Source organism: Mytilus edulis, unplaced genomic scaffold (assembly GCF_963676685.1).
Source record: "Mytilus edulis unplaced genomic scaffold, xbMytEdul2.2 SCAFFOLD_241, whole genome shotgun sequence".
Taxonomy (NCBI): domain Eukaryota; kingdom Metazoa; phylum Mollusca; class Bivalvia; order Mytilida; family Mytilidae; genus Mytilus; species Mytilus edulis.
Genome location: NW_027268886.1, coordinates 6,976 through 20,300, shown reverse-complemented (window position 1 = coordinate 20,300; position 13,325 = coordinate 6,976). Strand labels below are relative to the sequence as shown.

The following is a 13,325-nucleotide window of genomic DNA, read 5'->3' as shown; positions in this document are numbered from 1 at the left end:
TTGTAAAACTATGGAAGAGACAGTTAGATTGAAAAATTCAGAAATTTTGTCAAATTTAGATTCAAAACTTGCACATCTGTCTTTTGATCGTAGAGAAGAAATAAAAACTTTGGTATTTTCTTTTAAAAATCTTTTTCCAGATGTGCCAAACAAAACCACTGCTGTTTGTCATGATGTTGATGTCGGAGATGCTTGTCCAATTAAGCAACATCCTTACAGGCTCAATCCACTCAAACTTGAAGTTATGAGAAAAGAAATTAAATATATGCTTGACAATGATATTATTGAGCCGAGTAACAGTGAATGGAGCTCTCCTTGTCTCCTTGTGCCAAAACCAGATAAAACTTTTCGTTTCGTGACTGATTTCAGAAAAGTAAATTCAGTCTCAAAATCTGATTCCTATCCGATTCCAAGGATAGACGATTGTATTGACAATATTGGTCAAGCAAAATTTGTGAGCAAATTTGATTTATTGAAAGGTTATTGGCAAGTTCCATTGACACAGAGAGCTCGTGAAATATCAGCTTTTGTTACACCAAATGGCTTATTTCAATATACTGTAATGCCATTTGGCATGAAAAGTGCTCCAGCTACATTTCAAAGAATGATCAATAATGTTATAAAAGATTTAGACCGTTGTTATGCTTATATTGATGATCTTATTGTATGTAGTGATAGCTGGGAACAGCATTTAACACATTTATATGATACCTTTGATAGATTGTCAAAATCAAATTTGACTGTTAATCTTGGTAAAAGTGAATTTTGTCAGGCCACTGTTGATTATTTAGGGCATACAGTTGGCCAAGGTCAAGTAAAACCTATTATGGCTAAAGTGGAAGCTATTTCCAAATTTCCACCTCCTACAAATAGAAAACAACTTATGAGATATTTAGGCATGATTGGATTTTACAGAAAATTTTGTTCAAATTTTGCTACTGTTGTTCAACCATTGACTCATCTTTTACGGAAATATTCTAAATTTATCTGGAGCGGAAATTGTCAAAAAGCTTTTGAAAATAGCAAATCACTTTTAATTAATAGTCCAGTTCTGATTACTCCAGACTTTGAAAAACAATTTAAACTTGCCGTTGATGCAAGCGATGTAGGAATAGGAGCTGTTTTATATCAAGAGACAGATGATAATGTTGAAAAACCTATATCATATTTTTCTAAGAAATTAAATAAACATCAGAAAAATTATTCAACTATTGAAAAAGAGTGTTTTGCAATGTTGTCAGCACTTCAACATTTTGATGTATATTTGAATCCCACTGTATATCCTATTCTTGTTTATACTGATCATAATCCTCTCACCTTCATGCATAAAATGAGAAACAAGAATCAGAGGTTGACTAGGTGGAGTTTATTGTTACAGGAATATGATGTAATTGTAAAACATATTAAGGGTAAAGATAATGTAATAGCTGATGCTTTATCTAGAGCTTATTAAATCACTTTGTATATATTATGTATTTTTGTTCATATTATTCATGATAAGTTTTTGTTACACTAAAACTTCTTTTAAGGGGGGAGGTGTTATGATATTGTAATTATTATGTTTATTTATGTTGGCCTAATTTGTGTTGTATGGCCTGATAGTTGTTTACCAAATAATCTTATAACTGTGCAGTTTAGGAATCACTGGAACAATCACAGAATGATTGGAACTTTCTAGAATGATCCTTAAACTTTCCAGGATTTTCCACAATGTTCCATTATAGAGTGTTCTAGAATTTTCCATGACAACACTATATATACAGACACTAAAGTTAAACTCTCATAATTAAACTTGGACATAGACATTGATAGACATTAGTATTCATAGCATTTGGATTGACACTTTTATTCTAAAGACAACATCATACTGGATTGTGACATTAGTAGTGAACGTAATATTCAAATTGGATTCCGAAAGATTTCCGGATACAGATAAAGATAACAGATTGGACTCATATTTTGACAGTTAAGTTAACAGTAATATTTGTTTAATACCTTTTGTAAACTTTTGTATATTAAATGTTGTTAAATTTTACTATTGATTTGTGTCTTTTGTTGGCTACAATTTAAAGGCGATTTCTGGCCGTAACACCGTCCTCTGTCAGTCCATCCGTAACACTTTTTTGTAACACTTTTCTCAGCTACTATGTATTACAGCTATTAGATATTTGGTATCAAGCATCAGGTTGGGGTGCTGTACCGTGTAAGTGGTTTTCAGGTCTGGTGCTCATCTACTTCCTGTTTACAGACTTAGTACATATATTAGACATAGGGGTATTAATGAAAAATTTTCATAACACTTTTCTCAACTACTATGTATCACAGCTATTAGATATTTGGTATCAAGCATCAGGTTGGGGTGCTGTACCATGTAAACGGTTTTCAGGTCTGTCGCTCTTCTACTTCCTGTTTACAGACTTAGTACATATATTAGACATAGGGGTATTAATGAAAAATTTTCGTAAGACTTTTCTCTGCTACTATGAATCACAGCTATTTGATATTTGATATCAAGCATCAGGTTGGGGTGCTGTACTGTGTAAGCGGTTTTCAGGTCTGTCGCTCTTCAACTTCCTGTTTACGGACTTAGTACATAAATTAGACAGGGATATTAATGAAAAATTTTCGTAACACTTTTCTCAACTACTATGTATTACAGCTATTAGATATTTGTTATCAAGTATCAGGTTGGGGTGCTGTATTGTTTAAGTGGTTTTCAGGTCTGCTGCTCTTCTACTTCCTGTTTACGAACTTGCAGATCCTATAATGATATGGTTAGCGGGGGTAGACTTTTGTGAGTAATAGCTCACAGTTCATCTTGTTTAATATTTAATTCCTATCTTGAACCTGTAATAATAATGAATTAATAGAAGTTGTATCACTCAAAACTGGGAAGAGAAAAAGGAAGGCTCCTTCAACTTTCACACCAAGTGATTGGTAAGTATCAAAAATGTAAGTACACATTGATTAACTTTGGTTAAAAGTTTACGTCCGAGTTCATTTCTCAGATACTATGTGGCCTAGGATCATGTAATTTGATGTGGGGATGTAACTTTGCAAGCCTGTCAGCATCAATACCAAAATAGGTCAATTTGACCTCCATTTCATGCTTGATTGACTTTGGTTAAAGTTTACGTCCGAGTTCATTTCTCAGATACTATGTGGCCTAGGATCATGTAACTTGATGTGGGGATGTAACTTTGCGAGCCTGTCAGCATCCATACCAAAATAGGTCAATTTGACCTACATTTCATGCTTGATTGACTTTGGTTAAAGTTTACGTCGAAGTTCATTTCTTAGATACTATGTGGCCTAGGATCATATAACTTGATGTGGGAGTGTAACTTTGGGAGCCTGCAACATCCATACCAAAATTGGTCAATTTGACCTACATTTCATGCTTTTATTGACTTTGGTTAAAGTTTACATCCGAGTTCATTTCTCGGATACTTTATGACCTAGGATCGTGTCACTTGATGTGGGGATGTAACTTTGGGAGCCTGTCAGCATGCATACCAAAATAGGTCAATTTGACCTACATTTCATGCTTGATTGACTTTGGTTAAAGTTTATGTCGAGTTCATTTCTCAGTCACTATATGGTCTAGGATCATGTAATTTGACCTACATTTCATGCATAGTTGACCCTCCTTAGGTAAAGCTCTTACTTTTATGAATTATTGTGTTTTATAGGTTTGTCTTAGGTACAAAGAATGTTGCAGATGAGGCGAACTTTGTAATCATGGATTACCCTATGTTTTAGCAAGGCACATTCACTGATCATACAAGGTTAGTGCCCTGAGGGGCATTTCTAGAATTATACAGGCCCTGGAGATAGTTTTTGATTTGAAGGAGAATTCAATTTGTGTTTCTTTGGACATCTATAACAGCATCCTGTTACAATTATATCTTCTTAGGTTTTGCTCTTTTGATATAAATTACATGAGTTAAAAAGTAGTCTTAGATTTAGAGTGCACTTATTGGCAGTTATATGCATGTATTACTTTTGCTTATATAAAGAGGTTTATAGCATTGTATATGAAAATCTCTGTTAATATCGACCTACAGGGGATGCATGATGCCTTGATTTATAAAGGTAAATCTAAATTTATAAAGGTTTGTTGTTATCTTGAATTGTGTCACATTTTCTTGTTTAGGGGCTTTTTACAGCTTACTTTATGTTGTGGATTCTTGTCCATTGTTGAAAGCCGTACGGTAACCTGTAGATAAATTTTTATTTGTACTTGGAACCTTTCCAGATGACTGTCTCATTGACAATCATACCACATCCTCTATTCTTATAACTAACTTGATAAGAAAATATAAAGTGCATCTTGAAAAAAAGCCATGGGATAAATATCAAAAAGGGATGTAGCTAGTCTATATTGTTATTGATATGCTTGTATTATACGCCTTAAATCATACTTTTCCTATAGAATATTCAAAATCTGCACTTCAAACTAATGAATTACACTATACAAAGGATGTATACGACAAAAGTTTAATCACATTATCAGCTGAAGTTCTGTTCACCCATAAAACATGGACAGTTGAAGATTTGGAAATTTTCTGAAAATACTGTGTAAAATTAATATAATAGTTAATACTTGTTTCATATGACATTTTACTTGCTTGTTTGTTGTGTATAAGGTATTGTTTTTTATTTCTTTGGTCAACTCACCTTTTTGTATATTATTTTATGTATATAATTTTGTTTTGAGGACTCCCAATAGATTAGCTAAATTGTATGGGGTAATCCTCAGTTGGTAGAGTATTTTGTCTTGCTTCTACAGTTTTCAGGCATCAAATTTTTATTGTATTTATGTTCATATATATATGTAAATACTTGCATGTCCTAATGCTTAACTGGCAGGTCGAAACTTTCCTGGTTCAGTTTAAATTAAACTTAGAATTATTTATTTTTATTTGTTGTCAAATATTAAATATCCTCTGAATACAATTTTTGAAATGAAAATAAAAATTGATGATTTTTAAAAAATTAAAAGCTCAAGTTTGGAATAGTTATGTACATTAACAATTATGTACTAACTTTTAGAACCAGGAAGGTCTCAGGGAAAGTCAGATGATATAGATATTTCTTGAAACCATGAATTTGATTCCTACCCTGACTGATGAGACCAAATGGAAGCAAATTTATAGGTATATAAATTTCTAGTTTTAAGCTCACCTGACCTAAAGGGCCAAGTGAGCTATTTCTATCACTTGGCGTCCGTCGTCGTCTGTCATCGTCAGTCCTTTAACTTTTTCAAAGATCTTCTTCTCTGAAACTGCCAAGCCAAAATGGAACCAAACTTGGCCACAATCATCCTTAGGGTAACTAGTTTAAATGTTGTGAACGACATTTCTGCCGGACAACCAACATGGCTGCCAAGGCTAAAAATAGAACATAGGGGTAAAATGCAAATATTAACTGCCATCTTGGAAACTGTAACAGATTGAGAAAATCTGACAGGGTGACAAATGTTCAGATTGACAAGATCTACCTTAGTTACTTTTGAGTTAAAATTGTCGGATGGCCCCCGCATAGGGGTTATTGCATATAAAAGACTATTTTTGGCCAATTTTAATGTTTTTGGCTATTATCTAATAAGTTTTAATAGATAAAAAAAAAATTAAAAATTGCAAAAATGATCAGCAATAAAAGCTCTACAAACAAGTCATTGATCACTTAATATTAGTGTTGTCAACGGTTAACCGGTCGAACGACCGAATACCGAATACCAAAAACGCTTACCGGTTAACCGGACCTTTTTAAAATTTTAATAAAATTGATGTAAATGTGTACTGAAATCATTAGTAAATAATGTGAAATGATTGTACGAATTGATTGGTACTTGATTAGACAGATCAATTGTTCAGTTTATTGATTAATCTTGTTAACCTTGAAAACATTTAAATTTTATTACTTAATTAGCACATAGACAACTTGTCTGTCAGCTCCGGGCAAGTATAATGTAAACATAATTAGCATATTAAGTTTATTTTGAACAGTTGTAAGCTGAACATGCTGAATAAATTTTACGATTTAGTTTATTTCTTCACTTTGACTTTATATTGTGTGTGCGTACATGTAAATATGCCACCTCCGTCATCTAAGGCTTGGTCTTTTTTTAAACGTAATGCTGACTCCAAAATAGTGAAATGCAAACTATGTGAAATGGAATTAGTCTATACTGGTGGTACAAGTAATATGCTGAATCATCTGAAGTTAAAGCATCCCAATGACTTTTCTGAAACGCCTGAGAAAGTTAAGCAGTCATCGGTTTTAGACTTTGTTCAGACACCCAAATCTAGAAGATTTTCGTCTACTCAATCTGAACTAATAACAAATTCAATAGTGGATATGATTATATTGGATTACCTACCCATTCGCATTGTTGAGGGAAAAGGATTTTCAAAACTTATGTCGATAATAGCTCCAGAATTTAAAATTCCGTCTAGAAATACTATAAAATCCAGAATAGAAAAGTCATATAGTGACAAAAAAGAGAGTTTGATTAAAGAGTTAAATCTCATTGACAGCGTATCCCTTACTTCTGATACATGGACATCGAATGCTACAAAAAGCTTTTTAACAGTCCAGAACATCACGTTGACAAAGACTGGAATTTACAGTCAAATGTGCTTGTTACTCGTGAAATGCCTGAACGCCATACAGGCGAAAATCTTGCTGAACGACTGAAATCTACAATTTCAGAGTTTGAATTGGACGGTAAAATTGTGAGTTCTGTACATGACAATGCTAGGAACATGAATTGTGCATCAGAGAAATGTGACTTTGACGATATGAGATGCTTTGGTCATACCATTCAGCTTTGCATTAAACCATGCTTGGAAATACCCGCTATTGCCAAACTTACTTCACGTGCTCGTAAGTTAGTGGGACATTTCAAGCATTCAACTACAATAACTGCAGAAATGAGGAAAAGACAAAAGTTGTTCGGACTAAGACAGAACGAACTTATACAAGACGTAGTTACGAGATGGAATTCGACTCAGCTAATGATTGAACGCCTATGTGAACAACGCAGAGTTATTACGGATGTAATGCTAGATACAACTGTTACTAAGAAATGTGACACACATATGCTTCTCAAAGATCATGAGTGGGATTATCTGGTTGAAATTTCCGCAGTATTGAAGCAAATGTCTCATGTTACAACATACATGTGTCTGGAAAAGGACGTATCAGCCTCTGTAATGCTTCCTATTGTCAACGGACTCTTAAAAAAACACCTAAAAAACTCTGAAGAGGATAGTGCTCTTGCGCATAAAATGAAAGCAAGTATTTCAGAAGAACTCATCACCTGCTTTAAACCGTATGACATTGAAACTGCATCTACACAGCATGCTTTAGCGTCCTTACTTGATCCGAGGCATAGAACACTTAACTTTTTCTCCCCAGAACAAAAAAAAGTCGCCATTGAAATGTTAGAGTCCAAGTTAGACGATGTGCCATTAAAGCCCGCAGTTAAAACGTCATAAAAAAACCTTGGAACTGAAGTTGACAAGCAACCAGCCAAGAAACAAAGAGTCCAACGATCTTTGGACTTTCTTTTGTTTGACACCGACGAAGATACGTCCTTTCAAGATGAATCGGAAATGTCCTTATACATCAAGGAGCGTGCTGTGCAAGATTCAAACCCACTCGAGTGGTGGAAAGAAAATAATTGTAAATTCCCCAGACTCTTTGTGTTAGCTAGACAATATTTAAGTATTCCTGCTACCTCTGTTCCGTCAGAACGAATCTTTTCATGCGCGGGTCTCATTGTTACTAAACTGAGAAATCGACTATCTTCCTCTGTGATCGACCAGATAATATTCCTGAATAAAAACTATGTACCCGAGGAAAAATGTGAATAACTCTTCTTTCGTTCTTTCTAAATGTACATACTTATAAATTTGTTTTTTTTGTAATTTATTACATATTGAAATCCTAATTGTGTTAGTGTTTGCATTATTGTGTTATAATACCCTGGGATAAATGTCAATTTATTGTATCATAAAACCAGTCATTCGTGAAGTACTTTGTATAAGACTTTGAACATCAACGTAACTACCGGTTAACCGGTTAATCGGTCGAACGATTATTCGGTTAACCGGTTAGGCATAATTGTTCAATTTGACAACACTACTTAATATGAAGATTTTGTTTGAGAAATGAAATACACGTAATTGTAAATACTAAGATTGGTGAGATCAAAGAGTATCATAGAAAATAAGTGAATTTTTACAGATCTGAGCTAGGACTTAAGGGTTCAGAGCTAAAAGGGGCTAAAACGGACTTCTCTTTTTTTTTCATGAAATTTTTATTTTTCATCTTATTTTCATTTTGATTTTTTCATTGTTTTCCTTATGAACTTCTGCACTGATAGAGTCTCGAAGGATTTAACGTAGCTTGTACCGTTTCCGAGCTATTTGGGGCCAAAGTGGTGCTCAATCCCAAAAAACAAACTTTTTTATTTCTCGTCCAATTTCAAAGGTTTTTTTTTTCTTTAGAGTCCTTATGAAATTTCCAACAGAGAATTTTAGCTAGGACTTGCAGTTTTTCCAACCTATTAAGGGCCAAAGTGGTGCTTTTTAGTACTAATGAAATTTCTGTGTCCAGCAAATTACTGTGTCAAACATATTATTGTGTCCACTTTAGAAGTGTGTCAACACTTGTCGATCATTGCGGTCATATCATGGTGCACTCGGCCAAGCTCTTTATTCTTGTATGTCGTTCATGAATTCAAAAATGCTTCATCCAATTGAACTGAAATTTTAAAATTAGGCTGGAATTGGTAATGTCTGGTTACCTTTTTTTTTCCAATTTTGCGATGTGTCCAGAGTTATGGGACTTTGATTTTTAAAAAAATGCCATATTTCTTGAATGTCGTACAGTAACTCAAAAATGCTTCATCTGATTAATCCGAAAATTTTAAAGAGAAAAGATTCCTGCATGGGATGATATAGTTTTTTGACAGAGAGTTTTATTCCAAAGTACAGAAATTTTGCTCTAAAAGTTGGGTAATTTTTGTTTTTATAGAAATCTACCGCAGAATTTTTCACTTCATGACGCAATTTCACGCCTACCAATCTCTCTCATTCACCACCAAATGTGATGCAAAGAAATTAATGAGAGAGACATCCGGAGCTGAATGAGAGAGATACATTTTAGATCAATTAGAGGTAAGTGTGTAAATTAAAACCTCTTACTCAAATTGTTTTAAAAATCAGAGAATGCTATTCTGTGGCAAATTCATTTCTCTATACTATCACGTGAAATGACTGTTTCAAGTTTCAGTTATACATCAAAACCTGAAATCGTCTTTCTGGAGACCTTAATTATCATGTTTACCTGAATCAGTCGACATTGCAAAAGCAATGCGGTGTCTGCCTTTTTGATTTTTCTCTATTTTCGGTATAACTTTACCATTTGCATCTCAATTTGTAAAAATAGAGGAAGAATACCTGGAGTGTTTTTTATAATATGGTTTTATTTTTCCAATGGTGTATATGATCAGTATTTTCAAATTTGCTCATTGATAAAGGTAACTTTTGCATGAATGGTGACTTGGCTTAGAACGGCATAGGCATGAATAAAAAACGGTCATAATACAAGACACAAATTCACTGTGGTCACCTCAAGTTTTTCAACAGGGTATCAAGCTCTGAATGACCCCGACAAGATTTAAAAAAAATATATATCGAACAGTATAACACATTAGTTTGTCACAACATCAACAAACATACAAAATAGAACTACTAAATGTACCCATGGCCAATATTTTCCTGCCTTTGAACTGGTGCATATGCATGCGAGGGGTTAGACAGATGTGGCCTTTGGAAAAATAAATCCATACTATAAAAATTCGTTAAGGTTCCATGGAATCAGTGATAACATGTAACTCTTAATTTGTTGATCTTCAAAAACTGTCCTGAAGAAAAATGTTCCCCACCTCATAATACTTAATAAGAGTCTCTGATGACGGAAAGATTTACAACAGACTGTACCAGAATGTAAATTGACAAAAAATAAGTCTTATTATCAATCAATTTTGGAAAAATCTATATTGTTGTTAAATTTTGATAAAAACACTGTACTTTTATCACTAAAAGCTTTGGTACTAGTTTCAGTTAGTTTCATGAAGGTTTGATATAAATATTGATAATTAAAAACTTTAACAATACACTACCCTTTAATGTGAAATGCAAAAAAAAAAAAATTAAAAAAAAAAACAAACCTAAGTCCATTTATCAGTACATTGTGGAAAAATAGATAAATATTTTTAGGTACAATTTCTTGATCATAAAGGTGCCTCGATCCAATTTAGAAGGAATTCCAAAGAGACATGCCGATAAAGTAAACGATGTTTAAAGAACTTTAACTACAGACTGAACCTAAATGTAAAGTGCAAAAAACTTATTCCAATTACCAGTGAAATTCAGAAAGAAAATCTTTTTTTTTTTCTCAAAATTTAGTTTTGAAACATGCTATATCTCTTGATCATGAAGAAGCTGCTATCCAAGTTTCAAATGATTTGATTAAGATTTGATGAAGTCATTGATGTTTGAAATTTTTTTTAACCATAGCGTGTACAAAATATGATGTGCAACATACTGTCCATTTGCCAATAAAATTCAGAAAAAATAATAAAACTTTTTTTTCTCTCAAAATATTGTTATAGATAGTGCCTCCTCAACATAAAGTCACTGTCTAAATTTCAAATGATTTCATAATGATTTGATTAAGTTATTAATGTTTAAAGGAATTTAAACACAGGGTGTACCAGATGTTGATCATCACAACGCCGACGACGACGACGAAATTAAGGAGCGCTACGTCTCGCCTTCATGACTTTTGTTGCAGGCGGGACGGACAAAAATTGCTCTTGGTAATCTTCCTCTATTTTGATAAATTACATGAAAATGGTAACTTTATTATCAGAAAATAGAGAAAATCAAAAAGGCAGACATCGCATTGCTTTCGCAATGTCGACTGAACCAGGTAAACATGATAATTAAGGTCCCCAGAAAGACAATTTCAGGTTTTGATGAATAACTGAAACTTGAAACAGTCATTTCACATGATAATTGTCGAACACTTTGATATAAGCATAAAGAAATTTATTGTCCTCTCATGCACCACCACTTTTCTCCTGCATCACCACTAGTTCTCATGCATCACCACTAACTTCAAAGAATGATTGAGAGAAAACGGATAGAGTCTGACACTTGATATGACATGGTAGTGATACCTTGCTGGTAAACTTTCTACAACAGTGAAATTGGTAAGATAAGATTAGATTAACATTGATTTCTGGACAATTGTTTGACTTTTTTTCTTGTATTTCCATTGACATGTTTGTAGGAGAAAACGTCTTACGTTGTCAGTTTTGTGTTTACATGCAAGCAATGAATACCAACGTATAGAGAAATGAATTTGCCACAGAATAGCATTCTCTGATTTTTAAAACAAATTGAATAAGGGGTCTTAATTTACGTACTTACCTCTAATTGATCTAAAATTTATCTCTCTCATTCAGCACCGGGTGTCTCTCTCATTAATTTCTTTGCATCACATTTGGTGGTGAATGAGAGAGATTGGTAGGCGTGAATTTGGGAACACTCTATTTTTCCCAAAAATATTTCATACTTTAAAATTATATGACTGAAAAGAGGAAACTTCGAGGCATCCTATGATATATTTTTCTTTAAATTTAGTTGAATATTTAGTTCAAAAATATATAATGAAAAGTTCAGTTTTTGAACCCCAAAAATTTGATGTAAATTTCCGTTAGTGGGGTCACGTCAGTAAAACTAAAATCACACTGTAAATATTCTCACCTGCATAAATTTTATATGGTTACAAAGCCAATATTAAGAGCTTTATCCAGGTTAAATTTCATAATAGTAGTGTGGAATTTAACAGGTAAACTAACCAGTTAAAGTTACGCAATTTTCTTGATTTCTAGTATTCCGCCGCTCGTTAATCATCGATAACTTCAATTGTTTATTGGAAGGTTTCTTGACATTTTTACGACCTCTTTTCACAAGAAAACTACCCCTCATGCCTTTATTATTTTTCTAAAATTAGGATTTTATTGTTATGCGAAAGAAAATTTAATCTTGCAAATCAGTAATAAATCAGCTTCCCTGCATAATTTTTAGAATAATTTTATGATGAGTAAATCAAAAGTTATAGGTGAAAGTTTGAGACACGACGTAGAAAATTTACTGTTGTATCATAGAAATACTGAGAGATTCAAATCCCAATCGTTTTATATTGATCCCAGTTAAAATCAAATACTTAAAATATGCAGAATCCACATAGAGCCACAGATTAAAATGTCTTTAACAATTTTAAATAAAATGTAAAACAGTCAATAAATTTTAAACATGACTTAAAATGAAAACAAATTCATGCAATGAGAGAAATAGAAGGAAACATAATGAATATAGAATCAATATAAACATGCTCATATCAAATAAGAAATATAAATTACTTAAAATAATTATCAGCCATCATTGAACTTACGTACTATGGGGTTCATGGAAGTAGGAAATTTAATTTCAATGTTACAATAGACATATAATTTACATTTAAATATATTAAGTTCAAATCTGTATTTTGCCTTAAACGCATGAAACTACTTACAAGATTTACAGATCCAATACGTTTGTTTGGGCACACATTTCAGATGGACACATTTGCAGATGGTGCCACTCTAGACAGCAATCACATGCCAGAGTTTCCTTAACACCAAGTTTTTGTTTACAAGCAAAACAATCCCATTCATGATGCTCCTTATTCTGAATCATCAATTCTTTTAACAATAACCAGCCATCGTCAGTTAAGATGTTTGCGTATTCTTAGTGTGTTTGGCATTTTCATCTAAAATTTTGTAGGATACATGTCCATATAGTCACTAAACATCAGGCTAGTCTATCAATTGAATGATTTTATATTTCGACATAATGATTTTTTTGGGTCAAAGTCAATGCACCATTCACGGGATTTATTCCAAGACCGAAATTTGGAAATTCGTATACGTTTCATCTATATGGCAGTTCGTACTAGGAGCCCTGGGACTCGCCGTATGAATTGTTCGTACGGAGAGCCACTTGCATGAAAAAATTGACATGAATTCGAGTAATCAGTAAATCTGAACATAGATAATAAATCTATGATCTGACGGTTTTTTTTATGATTTTACTGTTTCTTGTAACATCAACGAGAACTTACAATCTCCACGTAGGACATACCAAGTACGCTTTTGCTGTGTTTTTTTTACAATAATTGTGCAGTATATAGTCAAATTT

The 13,325-nt window shown here is 33.1% G+C and overlaps 1 protein-coding gene and 1 pseudogene across 1 annotated transcript in view; both read left to right on the top strand.

The window, feature by feature from the left end:
• The window catches only part of LOC139509024 (uncharacterized), a 33,783-nt gene extending 28,976 nt beyond the window's left edge, over positions 1 to 4,807 (top strand). The window contains exon 7 of the mRNA XM_071296054.1: positions 3,693 to 4,807. Within this exon, the coding sequence (XP_071152155.1) occupies positions 3,693 to 3,703 (11 nt within the window). The 3' untranslated portion in view covers positions 3,704 to 4,807. The remainder of the gene's footprint in view (positions 1 to 3,692) is intronic.
• A 387-nt stretch (positions 4,808 to 5,194) lies between these two features.
• On the top strand, positions 5,195 to 7,956 carry LOC139509025 (E3 SUMO-protein ligase ZBED1-like; annotated as a pseudogene).
• The last annotated feature ends 5,369 nt before the right edge of the window (positions 7,957 to 13,325 follow it).